Below are 15,282 nucleotides of genomic sequence, written 5' to 3' on the forward strand. Positions count from 1 at the left end.
ACACAAACCACAATTTACTCATTGGCAAGCACTAGAAAGAATATTGTGATACTTGAAAGGAGATCCAGGAAGAGGGCTTCTCTATAAGAACCATGGTCACTTCAACATAGAAGGGTTCTCAAATGTAGACTGGGCCGGATCCCCGGACGACAGAAAATCTACTTCAGGACATTGTACAATGGTTGGAGGGAACTTGGTTACTTGGAGAAGCTAGAAGTAGAATGTAGTTGCAAGATCCAGTGCATAACCAAAATACAAGGTCATGCCACACACAATTAGTGAGCTTCTATGGATCAGATCCTTTCTCACTGAACTGAGATTCTATAAAGAAACTCTTATAGATCTACATTGCGATAATTAGGCAGCAATTAATATCACCTCAAATATGGTCTTCCATGAGAGAATAAAACACATTGAGGTGGACTTCCACTTTATACGAGAGAAATTCCAAGCCGGCATATTATTTCTCAAACATATCTCCTCACAAGGGCAAGTTGCAAACATTCTCACCAAACCAGTCACTCATAAAATCTTGTCCGCTATGTGCAGCAAGCTGGGCATCTACGATGATTTCTCACCCCCAGCTTGAGGGGGAGTGTTAGAAGGTGGGACCAAACCCACCATGCCCACACGAGGTGGCATGCCGAGTCATCATACAAGGTGGAATCCTCATCACATGAGTTGAAAAATTTGGCAATCTTCCTTGATTAATGTAATTGATTAATCTTTATTTGATTGACGTAATTTAGTTAATCATGATTGACGTAAATTGATTGAGGCGTTTTCCTCAATATGTAATGAAAATAGTATAAATAAGGGTCTTGGTTGAAGGATTCAATAAAACTCTCCTCTTCTCAAATTCATGGAAGAATCTCTCTTCTAGCCTAAAGTCTCTTTTCTCCCTTTTCTCTTCTTTCTTCTCTACCCGAGCTCTCTCTCTCTCTCTCTCTCTCTTCTCTACCCTTTTCTCTTCTCTCTTCTCTACCCGAGCTCTCTCTTCTTTTAAGTTTCCTTGATCATCATGTTAATAGATGATTTTTTTATCTCCCTTTTGAGTCAAACGAGTTGTATTGTGCGCCTCCTTCCTTTTGATGTATGAGAGCTATTTTTTTATCCACACCCTTAATTCCTCAAAGTAATTTCTTCATTTTGTGTTTGTTAAAATCATTTCAGAGCAATGCCTATAGACCCACTACCTAAAAGTATAGGAGTGTACCCAACATCTAGCTTGAATCAAGTCTATTATTCTCACCCAAGAGGTGATTTGTGTTTGAGATACCCTTAAAAAGTGAGTTGTCTTTTTGTTGTACCCTAAAGTTGTGCTATTTTTCCTCCTTTGAAATTGAGTAGACTTTGACCATTTTAACTGGTGTATAGTGTTTTGTCGTACGACTAGATGTGAAGAAGAAAAAGATAAATCAAATCAATGCAATCAAATTTTTTTCATGCCACACAAGATCTGAATTTCTTTTAAACACACAAGTTCTTAACCAAGAATATTTTTAAAGTCGAGTTACAAGCACCAACTTGACGGGGAGTGTTAAAAGATACCCACGTGTGTAGAGGTGGCATGACCAGTAAATAACGAAAACTTTCATAGAGACCGCCTAATTGACACCAACGAGTAAAATCTGCATAGAATTGTAATTATGCAAGTTGGTGTATGTCCTTTATGTGTCTATTTTCCTCTTCCTTCTCTCTCTTCTCTCTCCCAAGAGCTAGAGTTCCTCTCTTCTCTTATACCTTTAACTAAAAATAATAAAAAATAAAAATAGATAAAATCCTTAGGAGCCTACCTAAGTAACGGATGCCTAAAGTAACTACAATTAACAATATTAGGGGAATTAAGAGCATCAAACAAAGGATTAATAGGTACTCTTTTTACTCACAACATGAGCCTTAAGGAGTATGAGGAATAAGAATCTATGCCTCAAAGAACAAATGCATTGGTATGTGATGACAATGACAACTCCATTGATGATATTGATATGGATGACCATGAAATTGCTATGTTGTTAAAAAATTCAATTTTTTTTTCCATGTTTAGTATTAGGAGATGCTCATCCTTGATATTGCCCAAGACCAAATTTTTATTAATGTTTTGGTTTTTTAATTCTAAAACAATCCAGTCGTCCAAACCTCTATTCTAATTTCTGGCTATGGACACAGTTAAATTATCTAACAAAAATCTTAGAATCCTAAGAAGAACGGAAGTCTTCAGCAGACAGCATGCACCACCAGCCTCTTGTTCACACCAAGGCCGCAGTTGCTCGCCCCCAAATTGGCTTCAGATGCCTCAATCGAGCAGCTTGTCTTCCCCAAGCAGCTCTCTTGCACCGGGGCCATTGCCTCTTCAGACTCACAAGCACCCTTCACGTATGAACCACATGAGCCTGTGACATCTCCAAAGCTGGCAAACTCAATCTTTGAAATGGATCGTCCTCCTGAGCAAGACAACTCCAACAGGCCTCCCTCTGGTACAGACCCACAAGCAGTTCCCACTGTAACTGTCTGGAAGCTAACTCCAGTTGGATTTCCTCCGAATTCTTCGAACAAGGTCAGAATATTGTCATCTGTCTTCAAGAACGATCTGGGTACATGATACCTGCAAAATGTTTCAAATTTAAGTGTGAGAAGAGAAGAGAGAAGAGAAGAGAAGAATGGAAGGGTAGAGAGAGTTGGATCGCTACCATGTCTGAGTGGGTTGCCCACACTCGATAGCACATTTGTCTGGGTTATAGCTACCACGGTAATCACATTCGCCACATCCCTCCAATGCAGATGAGAAGTTGGACCAGAACCTTCCAATGCTGCGTCCATTTACCCAAGCTTCTCCCTTACCCATGGTTTGGAGATTGACCACAACTGGTTCCAACCCAAGAGGAGCTTTGAAGGTTGTTCTGTACCAAGACATCTTTCTGTTGACGGGAAGATTCTTAGAGTGCCATTTATGGTCGGACTCATCAGAGTGAAGCTTCTCATCTTCTCCATCCAACCCAACCTTGTATGTCCAGTTGTTGTTTGACAAATCTTTGACAACTTTTCCGTCGGCGATCAACTGGACTGGACCACCAGCAATGCCAGTTAAAAACATGTCAAAAGCAGCATTGTAGTTGGCCAACCCAACAGTGGCACTAAGCAGAGCCAAGTAATTTGTTTCTTGTGTAATGTGAATTGGAGCCTCGAAAACAAAATCGTATTTTCCATACGCAGGTCCATACTGGGAGCCAACAAATTTTCCATTGAAGAATGCATGCAAGACATGTCCACTGGAGTTCACCCTCAGTGTCACTTCGTTGTTGAAGATTGGATCGCTCTTTTCAATCCGCACACTGCGAAAATCCACAAAGAAAAACCATTAAGGCTTTGATTCGAAACTCTGCCTAAAGAAAAGAGAGAAAGGTAGAAGAAGGACGACAACACTCACGGAGTCATGTACCACAAGTAGTCACTGGCATCTCCGGTGACTGTGATTTGGTCAATGAGACGAGATGCGGTGAAAGAATCACGGCCAGCCCAGCCTTTAAGAACCTCAGCGAGACGTTCAGGTCTCCACACCCACTTCAATTGCTCAGGCTGATCCTCAGCCATGTTAGGCTGCTTGACCTTCACTGAAGTCTGAGTGCTTACCTTTGCTGTGTTGTATACTTCTTCGGAGCAATCGGGCAAAATGCTAACAGACCATGCAGGTACCAAGTATTGGTTTCCATTGAAAGTGATGGTGGCATCAGTTGTGGTGTTCACATTGCTCAAGAAAGCCACACAAGAACCTTCTTCAGTGTACACAGTGGACTAAAGATCCAAACACAGAACCGAACAGATATTAAGGTTTTACAGAGAAAAAAGAAACACAGAAGAAGATAGAAAAGCAGTAATGACTTACAGCAACTCCATTGCCCATGTCAGTGGTTACATTATCACCGTGAGTAAGAACCCTCTCCATGGACTTGATGACTGCATGAAGTTGCTTCAAGTGACCCCATTTAGGCTGATTCAAGTGACCTAGAGAATACATGTAACTAAGTTGAGAACTGTTTGTGAAAATGCCCCAATGAAGTGTCACAATGGTACTAAAGATTATTACCGTATTCATCAAGGGGTGCATCATAGTCATAGGTTGTGGAGATATATGGACCTCCTGCTGTTCGCCCAAAGTTTGTGCCACCATGGTACTGTAGATCATTTGAAGAAAAATAACCAGTTCAGGAATTGAGGTGTCATGAATGTGAGAGAGATCATTCAGTTATTAGAAACCTAACCATGTAATAGTTTTGGAAGACTCCACCAGTCTGGAAGAACCTTGCCACAGCGAAGGCCACATCTTCAGCCCTTCTGTGGGGGTCATTCTCTCCCCAAGCCTTGAACCAGCCAGTCCAGTTCTCAGTCCACATCTTCGGAGTGTTGGGATTGGTCGGAGTGAAGTTGTCACAATACCATCCATTGCAAGTGTTGATCTATAAAATGAACATCACAGAAGGTTAGTTTAATGAATAAGATTACACAAAATGAACCCATATCTTGGATTAAAAGTACCATTGGAACAGGAGCATCTGCTTGCTGGCACATAATCCATGGGATGCCTATATCGAATGATTCAGCCATGGTTGCACACCACTGAAGATACTTCTTCCCAGCTTCTCCGTAGTATTTCTGAACGTTTCCGTATTCGTTCTCAATCTGAGCGAGAATGATGGGACCTCCTTGTGAAGCGAACAGCTGTTCTTGCTTCATCATGTCCACTATCAAAGTCGTGAAGTTTTGCATTTCGTTCTGCGAAAAAAAACACAATGATGGTAAGAATCTTAGCTGTTCAATCGTTTCTTTTCTGGCAGATGGCAATGACAGGAGAGAAAATCAAAACCGATTACCTTGAACATCTCATTGTCTGTTCTAATCACCATACCAGGCATTTGATGCAGCCAAACTGGGAATCCTCTGTATATGTATATGAATGATAAAACCGAATTAAAACACGGAACTTTTGAAAGAGTTCCAAGATATCAACATAAGTGGAGCTTGAAGATACCCGTAATTCCATTCTGCACAGACATAAGGACCAATACGCAGAACAGCGTAGAGTCCGGCTTCCTGCACGGTCTTTATGAATCGGACAAGATCGAGGCGATCCTCGAAGTCATACTGCTCAAAAACGGAGAATTCACTAGTTAGAAATGGAGAAAATAACCTGATTTTCAATGTCAATTAAGTGGAGTATCAAACCTCTCGGCGACGGGGTTCATGGGCATTCCAGAACACGTAGGTTTCAATCGCATCAAGGCCGCCTTCCCTGGCTTTTTGAATAAGATCAGGCCACAACTAAGATCAAAAAGAAATTCAGTGAGGAGAAAGAGTGTAGGCAACGAGTCAATTGTGGAGAAAAATACATGACAAAGAAAGAAAATGGCGTCAAAATGAAGGAGAAGAACCTCAGGAGTGCTTCGTGGGTAGTGAATGGAACCAGAGAGGAGAACCCTTCTCTCGCCATTGATCTTGATGGCTCTTCCATCATAAGACACGTCAGTCGCCAACGATGCACAGGAAAGAAGAGCCAAAACTGCTAACTTCAGAACAAAAGACCCCATCCAGACTTCGATGGGGAAACTGTGTAACACTTGAGACAGTGGAAAGCTGCGTGAGAGCTTCTGCTCTCTGCTCTTCCATTAAATAGTAGGCGGCGAGAGAAGGAAGCAGCTGTGTCAACTTTCAAATTTGATACTCTCTGATAGCATGGGATAACGTATCAGAGAACAAATCTTTCACTATCCGACGATAATTATCTATATCTACTTGTATCCATACAAGTCACAGACGACGGTTCAAATCGCAGGGACAAAAAAAAAAATTTAATCCCGTGAAAATGGAACTGATCCCCACAGTTGCTTTTTCTCCACCTACTTTAGTTGAATTCTGCTCATCCAGTTTCCGGGTGGTGGTGGCGGAGTGGAAAGACGGAGAGGTGACAGTAAGTAGGGCGCCTGGAAAAAAAAAATTAAGAGCCTAGTAAATATTGTCTTGAAGTAGGTGTAGCTTATGGTAAAATATCTCTTTCTTAGTGTTCTTGATTTCTTCTCCCAAATAGATTTTTGTATATAGTTAATATGTTCATGAATCGTGTGAATATAAAATGATTAGATCATACTTAAGATAATGAACTTGTAAAGTTCTCACCGGTGGCCATTTAGATCATCATCTTAGACCTTCAACAATCAAGGACTTTCATCTGGTAGGAGGAGGCTCCCCCGACCCATTTTTTCTCACGGTTGCAGCTTCGACCACCAAGAGAATGGAAAGGCCCTCAACTACTTTGAAATGGAGCACATAGAGATGAGAAACTCCGCTTGACTATTTGTTGGAAGATATAGGCAAGCTTGGGTGTTTTTTTGTCTCTTCTTCACTCTTATTAGGGTGAAGAGTATACTTATAACATTTATACTTTTATCCTCTATAAATAAAGCTAAGGAAGGAGGGTTTGGATTAGTTCCATAACCCTAATTCTCCCCCCCACTCGTCCTCTCCTATCCTTCTCAGTCGTCCTCTCTCATTCTTTCTCTCTTTTCCTCCTCTCTTCTTCTCATTCTTTATTCTCCTCTTTGTTCTTTTAACCTTGAAGACTTGCTAGTAATGGAGTCCAAAATCTATCAAATTCTTTATCTAAAAAAGTATTTGTAAAGTTTTGATCATTTCCTTGAGGCCTTGAAGATGTGGAATTTGTGCCACTTTTATGCATGAGTTTTATATGGATTTATCTTAGATGATACATCCCCCTTATACATGAGAAAAAATGTTACGAATGGTTTGCTCTCTGAAATCTGGTAAAAAGCAAGAGGAGAAGGGGCAGCAATAGAATGATTCCCTTTGTTTGTCTATGTTTCGTCTATTGCTTGTATTTGGTGCATCATTTTTTTGAGTTCTGAATCTAGAACCTTAGTTGGACGTAGATTTCTAGTCTGTAATAATTCAAGAAATGTATTGCTAGTGTTGGTTTGATCTTCCATGATTGCAGTTTTGAAATAGGCAAGTTCCGATATGGAAACTTATCTTGCCTCAATCAAAATTCTCAAGAAAGAAGTTAAAGTGCTTCTCATCATTATTTTTAGCAAGCTTTCTTGATTTAAATGAGATTTACAGATTAAATCTAACGAAGTGGCTCGGCTTCAGAACTTACTTTCCCTCTTTGGTTTCCTTTTGAGAGTTAATTATAGTAGCAGATTTTGTATTTTGACCCTAGTGCTTGATCACAACACAACAGCTAGACACCTTGTCTCCTTCTCTGGTTTGAGGAATCCTTCAGCAGCTCTCGGACCCAGTAGCACTAAGTGCAAATACTTTTTGTTTAAAAGATTGACAAACACTAGGTTCAAATTATTATTGGCAGCTTCTTACTCAATTACAACTTATTACTTGGTGTACATCTTCCTTATTTACTGTTGGACTTGCTGAAAATTATTTCATGTATCCTTATTAAAAAATATTTCAAAGCCTATAACTATAAAGGATAATTGGACAGACTTTTTAGGGGTATGGTGTTGATCTATAAGAAATCATCTTTGATTGATTCAACAAAGGAATTAAGACACGGGATTTTTAGCCATGTTTGTCCAAAAAGCAAGGAATTTGTAATTCAAAAACTTGGAGAACTTGAAAAAAATATATATATATAAATCAATAAAAGATGGCTTCAACTAACAATCAAGTAGGGATTCCAAACTAGAGTGCAGCACACTTAAGCTACCATGCATGCATAAGGGCTGGCCTACTTGGCAATATAAACCTAGAATTTAGATGTTCATAAGACATGATATATCCATGCATGGGTGTACTCTAATTATCAAGAAAAAATTATGTTTATCAGGCATGAAAATATATAGGAAAACTCAACTTCTAGTCATTGAGAGAACTTCATGTAAAAACATATCGTTTGTCAATTTGATTTTTCTAAAGAGAGACATCTACATTGGAAGAATCAAAGGTATGTTGGTATCTTGTTGCATGTAAAGATCCGAATTTAAGTCGAATTTTTTGCTTCACTTTTTGAGTTGATAATGTTGATTGAGTTTCCTATTTGTTTTCAAAATCTACTCTAGATTTTACTAACTTTAGTATCTCTCCTTCCTTAAAAGTTTCTTTGTTTGATCTCACATGACATTAGTTTCCTAAAGAGAAGTTTTTCCCATAATGAGTTTAGTTTCCTTTTTGACAAAGTCTACAACTTTTTAATTAAAGAGTTTTGTTTCCTAATTCTAGATTCCAAATAAGTGTCCTAAATCTCCTTTATTCCATAATTATCTCTTGAATATTTTCTTTGTAAATTGGTCAAGTTGTGTTAAAAAGTAATTGCCTTATATGAGAAGTCTTTTTATAGAAAGTTTTCATTACTATATTTCATCTCAAAACTTTCTTATTGGGGTTTTTTTAAGGTGACTTAATCATCATGTTCATAGAGGAATTATATTTTTTACCTCCTTAAGCAAAACCTAGTCACTTTTTATCTATCTATTGGTCTAAAAGCGCATCCTTCTTACTTAGAAGTGTGAAGAGCTGCATTGTGTGCCTCCTTCCTTTTTAAGTATGAAACCTGTTATCTGTTTATTCACACCCTTAATTCCTCAAAATACTTTCTTCAATTTATATTTGTTAAAATCACTTAAAAGCAATGCCTATAGACCCACTACCTAAAAGGTATAGGAGTATGCCTAACATTCAGTTTGATTTAAGTCTTTTTATTCTTCACCCAAGAGGTGTTTTTTGTTTGAGATACCCTTAGAAAGTGAGTAGTCTCCTTATTGCCCTAAAGTTGGACTATTTTTCTGCCTTTGAAATTGAGTGGAGTTTGTTTCAGACTATGACTGTTTTAACTAGTGTATGGAGCTTTGTCGTATGGCTAGGAGGGATTTTTATTCTCTCACCATTATGTTGTGCAAGTTGGGTCTCTTGGTAAAGGAAAAAGAGATCCCCAGCTTGAGGGGGAGCAATAGAAGAAGAAGTATAAGATAGAGTAACCAACAATGAAGAATTCCACATGTTGTGATAATAAAATTTTAAGCGACTAAAATATCCAAGGGGGAGAACAATATAAGAACAAGATGAAGACTACAAGCATGATGTGAACAAGAAAAAGATGAATCAAATCAAGGCAATCAAAATTTCTTTTTTGAGCAAACAAGTCTCTTGACCAAGTTTATTTGCAAAGTGAAGTTACAAATACCAATTTGAGGGAGAGTGTTAAAAGGCAACCACGTGTTTAGGGGTGGCATGGCTAGTAAATAGGGAGAAATTTTATAGAGATGGCATAGAATTGTAATTATGCAAGCTGGTGTATATCCTCTTGTCTTTTTCATTTTGAAGCATGTAGTCTTAATGGCATTGTAGTCATTATAAACACTTTCACACAACTATAAATACAACCTCAAGGCATGGAGTAGAACATTCAAGCCTCTTCCTTTTGGCTCAAATTCGTCCATACACCTTTCTCTCTTTTCCTCTTCCTTCTCTCCCTTGGTTTCTTCTCTCCTCTCTCCCAAGAGTTAAGAGTTTATCTATTCTCTCATTCCCTTGAGATCTTCTGCGTTTATGTTTCAACCCTAGAAATTAACAACATGTTTAGTGAAACAGGGATGTTGGGGTTTCGTCTTGCAAGCACTCCTATGGACACTAATGTGAAATTATGTTCTTGTTCTAGAGAAGATATAGACATATGGAGGTACCAAAGGGTAGTAGGAAAATTGATATATCTCTAAGTAACTAGACCTAACATCTCATTTGTTATAAGTGTTTTTAGCTAGTACATGCACAACCTCAAAACTCTCACTAGCAAGCTCTAGAGCAGATTCTCTGATACTTAAAAGCTCCTAGATAGGGACTCTTATATAAAGACCATTTGTGATATTAATGTTGAAAGTTTTTTAAATATAGATTGGTCAGGCTCTCAAGACAACAAAAAGTATACCCCTTGCTACTGTACTTTGCTTGGAGGAAACTCGGTAACTTGAAATAGCAACAAAAAGAATGTAGTTGTCAGATCTAGTGCAGAGGCCGAATATAGAGGTATGACACATGCAATAAATGAACTAATATGGATCAAGTCACTCCAGACAAAGTTTGGATTCAACAAAGACACTCCAATGAAACTCTATTGTGATAACCAAGCAGCCACCATATTACCTCTAATCCGGTCTTCCATGAACGAACAAAGCATATTGAGGTTGATTGTCACTTTGTCAGAGAAAAACCACAAGCGAGAAATATAAGACTTGAGTATGTGTCATCCCAAGGTCAAATTGTTGACTTATTCACAACATCATTTGCTTCAAGGATGTTGATCTCTACATACTCCAAGCTAGGAGTGTATGATCTTTTTACACCACTAGCTCGAGGGAGGTGTTCGAAGATTAGAAGACTGATGACATATATGTAATTTTTGTCATGTTTTTTGTTCTTTTCCCAGCCCTTAGGTTAATGGTATTTATGTAATATTTATATAAGGACTCGATATAAGCCCTAATCCTCTCCTTCTCTCAACCCGTCTCTTCTTCACAACTTCTCTCTCTCTCTTCTTCTCTCACACTTACCTCACTTAAAGGTTCTCAAAGTGTTTGATAATGGAATCCTAAAATTCAACGCTCACGAAGATAACCATTGATAAAAACATTCTTAACATCTAAATTATGAATAAACAAATTGAAGTTGGTAGCAACAAAAATAAGAACACGTACTAAATCTAATTTGGTCATTGTTGAGAAAGTTTATTTCTAGTCAATGTCATTTAACTGAGTATATCTTCTTGCAACAAAATGTGTTTTAAAGAAGAGCAATGTTGCCATCAAGATTGTGTTTGATAGTTAAAACCCAATCTACATCCCGTGGGTTTCTTACCTATTGGAGGTTAGATTATCGTACATAGCTACCATATCCTCTTTCATAGCTACTTTCCTCCCTGGTTCTTATAGGGCCTCTTGATAATCTTTAGGAACATACACAAATGTCAAGTCTACAAAAAGTTGAACAACAACTTGAAGATAATACATGATTTAAAAAAAAATATTAGAAATAGGGTGAGAATTTTTAAACTTTTGTTGTACACAATAACAATAAGATTTCCATATAGTAAATAGTCAATCAAAATAATGTGGGCCAAAGGCAATTATAGATGAAGGAGAGTTAACCTTAGAACTAGTAGATTGCACTAGATAGTTGGTCAACAAGTGGAGAGGAGGATTTAGATAGTAGTTCATCCAATGGTTATCGTAAAGGCCGGTCCGATGGTACAATCGATCTATACATACCTACAAAAGAGTTAAAAGTTGGTGGAGAGGTAGCATGTTAGCAAAGAAAGTAAAATCATTCAAATGTAATGATAGATGATACCACACATACCCTTTTTTATTTCTAGAGTGCCCAAGAACATACATTTCAATGGTTTCAGATCAAGTTTATTTTTGTCAAGTGAAAGGTTTTGAATAAATCAAACACATTCGAATACTTAGTTGAAAGATGAATAACCATTAGAAGTAGACAAAAAGAGATGAAAATGGAGTTTGGTGACCAAAAACATTAGAAAGCATAGGATTGATAAGATAACATGTCAATGTTGACTCTCATCTTAATTTTGATGATAACAAAACTTAATTGATCTAATATTGGCAATTTTTAGCATTTCAAATGCAATCTTTCACGAGACACAAAAGTCAAGGTTTATGCAAATAACCAAAAAAAGCTTCTCAAAGACCTCGAACTACACAACCATGTTTAAGTGTTCTTGAATAAGCACCCTCAAAAGGAAGAAGTACACAACTAAAGGCTAAAGTCTAGGAAGTCTTGGGAAATTACAAAAACTTAGTCTATGTAAGAGAGCAGCCTCAAACCTTCTCACTTGAGGTACAATTGAAATTTTTAAGAGCCTTAGGACATAATTGTATCTTTACATGTTTTACTTATGCATACACAATTTTAAACATTGTGGAATCACTTAGGATCATTTTTAATCATGTTTTGAAATAACACTTAGAGAAATGGTACTGGATTGATTGATCAACATCTGCCAATGATCGATCAACCAAAAATGCATAGTCGATCAATCATGGTTGATTGATCAATCAACCAGAACATGGCCAAAATGTACTTCAAAACATGATCAATCATTACCTATGGACTGATTGATCAATGTTGTCCAAGCAATGTAAAATTATGTTTATTGATTGATCATGCACTTGACATTGATCGATCATATAGAAGTTGGCAAACCAAGGACATAAAGCATGATCAATCATATCAATACCAATAATCGATCATTCTCAACACATTGATCGATTAACTTAAATTGTTAGACCCAATGGAAGAATGTTGATTGATCATTGCATAAATAAATAAGTCATTTTTGACAAAAATATAGTTATTACACTTAATTGTACTTGATTAGTTGATCGATATTTTCCACTAATTAATTGATGTAAAGTTAGTTTTTTGCAAGCAGGCAAAAAAAGACTAGTTTTGCTTGGAAAACTTAGAAAATACCCCACTAAATGTTGTTTTTAGAAGTTAATGAGCATTTATTGGCATGCACAATGCATTCAATACTTTCAATCTTACTTCTTTAATTCTTTTGGTCAAGCTCCAAATCCATTCACATTGTGCACTAAGACTAAAGGCATGGTTAAATCCAAAGGAGAAGGTTGTCTCTCCAAAACTCAAGCGTGTAAGCTTTTATCTTTTCCTGTAGTTTTTTTATTTTATTTAACAAGTTCATCTAGAACCTTGAATCTAGATTGAAGAGCTTGCTAGAGCTAGGATCTAGCTCAATCTTAAGGGAGATTGTTTTTAATTGTGTATTTGAGCATACACATGTCGTAAAAGAGAGTCGGAATCACTTTTGTGTAATTCCAATGTAATAGAACTCAAATTAGTCAAACTTTCCAAGCACAAGATCTTGGGCGATGAATATCGGTAGGGGAACATAGATAACAAAAAAATTAGGTATTCATTTATTTAAATTTGTGCACACTTGTTTGTTTTTTGTTTGTTTAAAACTCAATCACACCCTAGGCCAACAACTGGTATCAGAGCAGGCTTAAGCACAAAATCAACTTGATTTTTTGAATATCTATTCAAATGGCATCCCAAGACAAATTACTCCTTCTCGAAGGACAATTAACCAACCGTCCCCCTCTATTCAATGGTGTAAACAATGGTTATTAGAAGGTAATAATAGAATTTTTTTCTCCAATACATGGATTGGGACATATGGCATTGCAAAGAATTGCCCATTTGAACCACAAAACATAGAGAATGGCCACCTTGTCATAAAGGAGTTCAATGAGTTGACTAGGGAATATAAGGAGAATATCAAAACAAACTCCAAAACCATCAACTTGTTGTTGTATTCCTTAGGACCAAATGAGTTTAACTGGGTCCCCACATGTAACACTGCTAAAGAAATTTGGAACAAACTTGAGGTCACACATAAAGGGACAACTAGAGTCATAGAATTAAGAATTAGTTTATTGATTGCCTAATACGACAAATTTAAAATAAACAGGTGGATCAATAGCTAAGATGAACTCTAGGTTCACTCATATAATCAATTAATTGAACATTCTAGGAGAAGAGATCTCCCATTATAAGCAAAATGACAAGTGTCTCAAGACACTTCCAAAATTATGGGACATGAAGAAGACCACCATTCATGATAATGTTAACTTTAGGACCATGAACTCGGAAGAACTTCTAGAAAATTTTCTAGCATATAAGATGAAATTTGAAGAGAGAAAGGAAGAGCAACCTAAGAAGAAGGCTCTTGCTTTAAAGGCCAAGATTAGAGTTGAAAATGACACTAGTGAAGGAAGTTTGGGTGAAGTGGGTTTCATCACTAGACATCTTCAAAAGATGTAACGAAAGAAGAAGAAAAAAATAAAAGAGGCTAATTTAGAACTCAAAATGACAATTCATTTAAGAAAAGTGATGTTTGTTTTAAGAGTGGCAAACCAGGGTATAGAAGAAACAATTACCCTAAACTAGAAATGAGAACCTTATCCCCAAGCAAGGATCCAAAGAATAAGAAGAAGAATTTTTTTATCTCTGTGCATGATGTTATGAAAGAGGAATCCAACAATTCCAAGGAAGATGATAGTGATGCGACTCATGACAATTGAAGACGATGACGAATCCACCACTTCAAGAGAGGTAAGTGACTCAAAACTATGAAAATGAGTTAGAATTATTTTTAGGAAAATCTATTCATAGTCTAAAAAAATACGAGAAAAAAATGAAATGCTCAAAAACATGACATTGCAAAGCTCGAGAATGATATCATCACCTTGAAGGAAGCAAATGAAAGTCATGTGACTAATGCTTCAAGGTAATGTGGCGTAATAAACAAACTATCATGTGATAGACTATATATTGAGAAGAAGAGCATTGAAGTAGAACAACAACTCAAAGCTCTATCACAAAAAACCACACCTAGGAGGAAAGTTGGGAAGAATAAGAAAAGTCAAAACAAGAAGTTCACTCTCATTCTGCATATTTGATGACACCATTGCAACAAAGTGGGATACTATGCCCACATTTTCCAAATTAAAAATGGAAATGGCATAAAAAAAAATGATGGGTAACCAAAACATCCGATAGGGTTGTGGTAACCCACAAAACCTTGGGCAAACCAATTTGGATGCCCAAATCATGTAGCACTTCAAATGTCATCCCAAAGGGACCCAACATAAAATGAATCTCTAAGGGTCAAATATCTTGTGATGTAGGTTCATCTCCGAGCCAAGCCACCAAAGAATGTATGCATTTTGGATAGCATGTGCTCAAGGGGATAGACGGTGGTCATATAACATTTGGAAACAATAGCAAAGGTAACTTAAAAGGAATTGATGAAATCAGTACCTCAAACTCTTTCATATCCTATGTCTACTATGTAGAAGGGTTGATGCATGACTTACGTAACATTAGTCAATTTTGTTATAAAGGAAGCTAAATTTCATTTGAGAAGGACAAGTTCTTAGTAAAGAATGAAAATGATGAACTAGTTCTAGAGGGACACAGAAATAGGAATTTCTAAGTTGTAAACATAGTTGATTTATCAACTAGTGCCATCTGTTTGGGTGCAAACATCGATGAGTCTTAGTTATGGTATAAGAGATTAAAACATATAGGAATAGACTCCATGAACAAACTAGTTCAGAAAAACCGAGTGAAAGGACTGCCAAACCAAAAATTTGGAAAGCAACACAAAAACTCTTTCAAATCCAAGAACGTAGTTTCAACCTTTCGACCTCTTCAACT

At 37.1% G+C, this 15,282-nt stretch overlaps 1 protein-coding gene across 1 annotated transcript; it reads right to left on the reverse strand.

Annotated features, from left to right (window-relative positions):
* Positions 1 to 2,217: 2,217 nt before the first annotated feature.
* On the reverse strand, positions 2,218 to 5,582 carry LOC137962052 (beta-galactosidase 15-like). Its single transcript, XM_068808768.1, has 11 exons — positions 5,427 to 5,582; positions 5,221 to 5,316; positions 5,027 to 5,139; positions 4,869 to 4,935; positions 4,534 to 4,770; positions 4,260 to 4,454; positions 4,085 to 4,172; positions 3,884 to 4,002; positions 3,428 to 3,792; positions 2,691 to 3,332; positions 2,218 to 2,605 (listed from the first exon to the last, which is right to left on the reverse strand). The coding sequence occupies exons 1-11, from the start codon at positions 5,580 to 5,582 to the stop codon at positions 2,218 to 2,220; spliced, it is 2,466 nt and encodes an 821-aa protein (XP_068664869.1).
* Between the last annotated feature and the right edge of the window lie 9,700 nt (positions 5,583 to 15,282).

Source organism: Aristolochia californica, unplaced genomic scaffold, assembly GCF_029961685.1.
Source record: "Aristolochia californica isolate CCGP_79_NKW_82.1479 unplaced genomic scaffold, dmAriCali1.0.hap1 SCAF_4, whole genome shotgun sequence".
Lineage (NCBI taxonomy): Eukaryota > Viridiplantae > Streptophyta > Magnoliopsida > Piperales > Aristolochiaceae > Aristolochia > Aristolochia californica.

Excerpts from the sequence above, each read along its gene's own strand:
- LOC137962052 (XM_068808768.1), bottom strand. The coding sequence starts at position 5,582 with ATGGGGTCTTTTGTTCTGAAGTTAGCAGTTTTGGCTCTTCTTTCCTGT. Across the intron at positions 4,173-4,259 it reads TCTTCCAAAACTATTACATG|TACCATGGTGGCACAAACTT; the intron begins GTTAGGTTTCTA and ends AATGATCTACAG. Across the intron at positions 2,606-2,690 it reads GGGCAACCCACTCAGACATG|GTATCATGTACCCAGATCGT; the intron begins GTAGCGATCCAA and ends AACATTTTGCAG.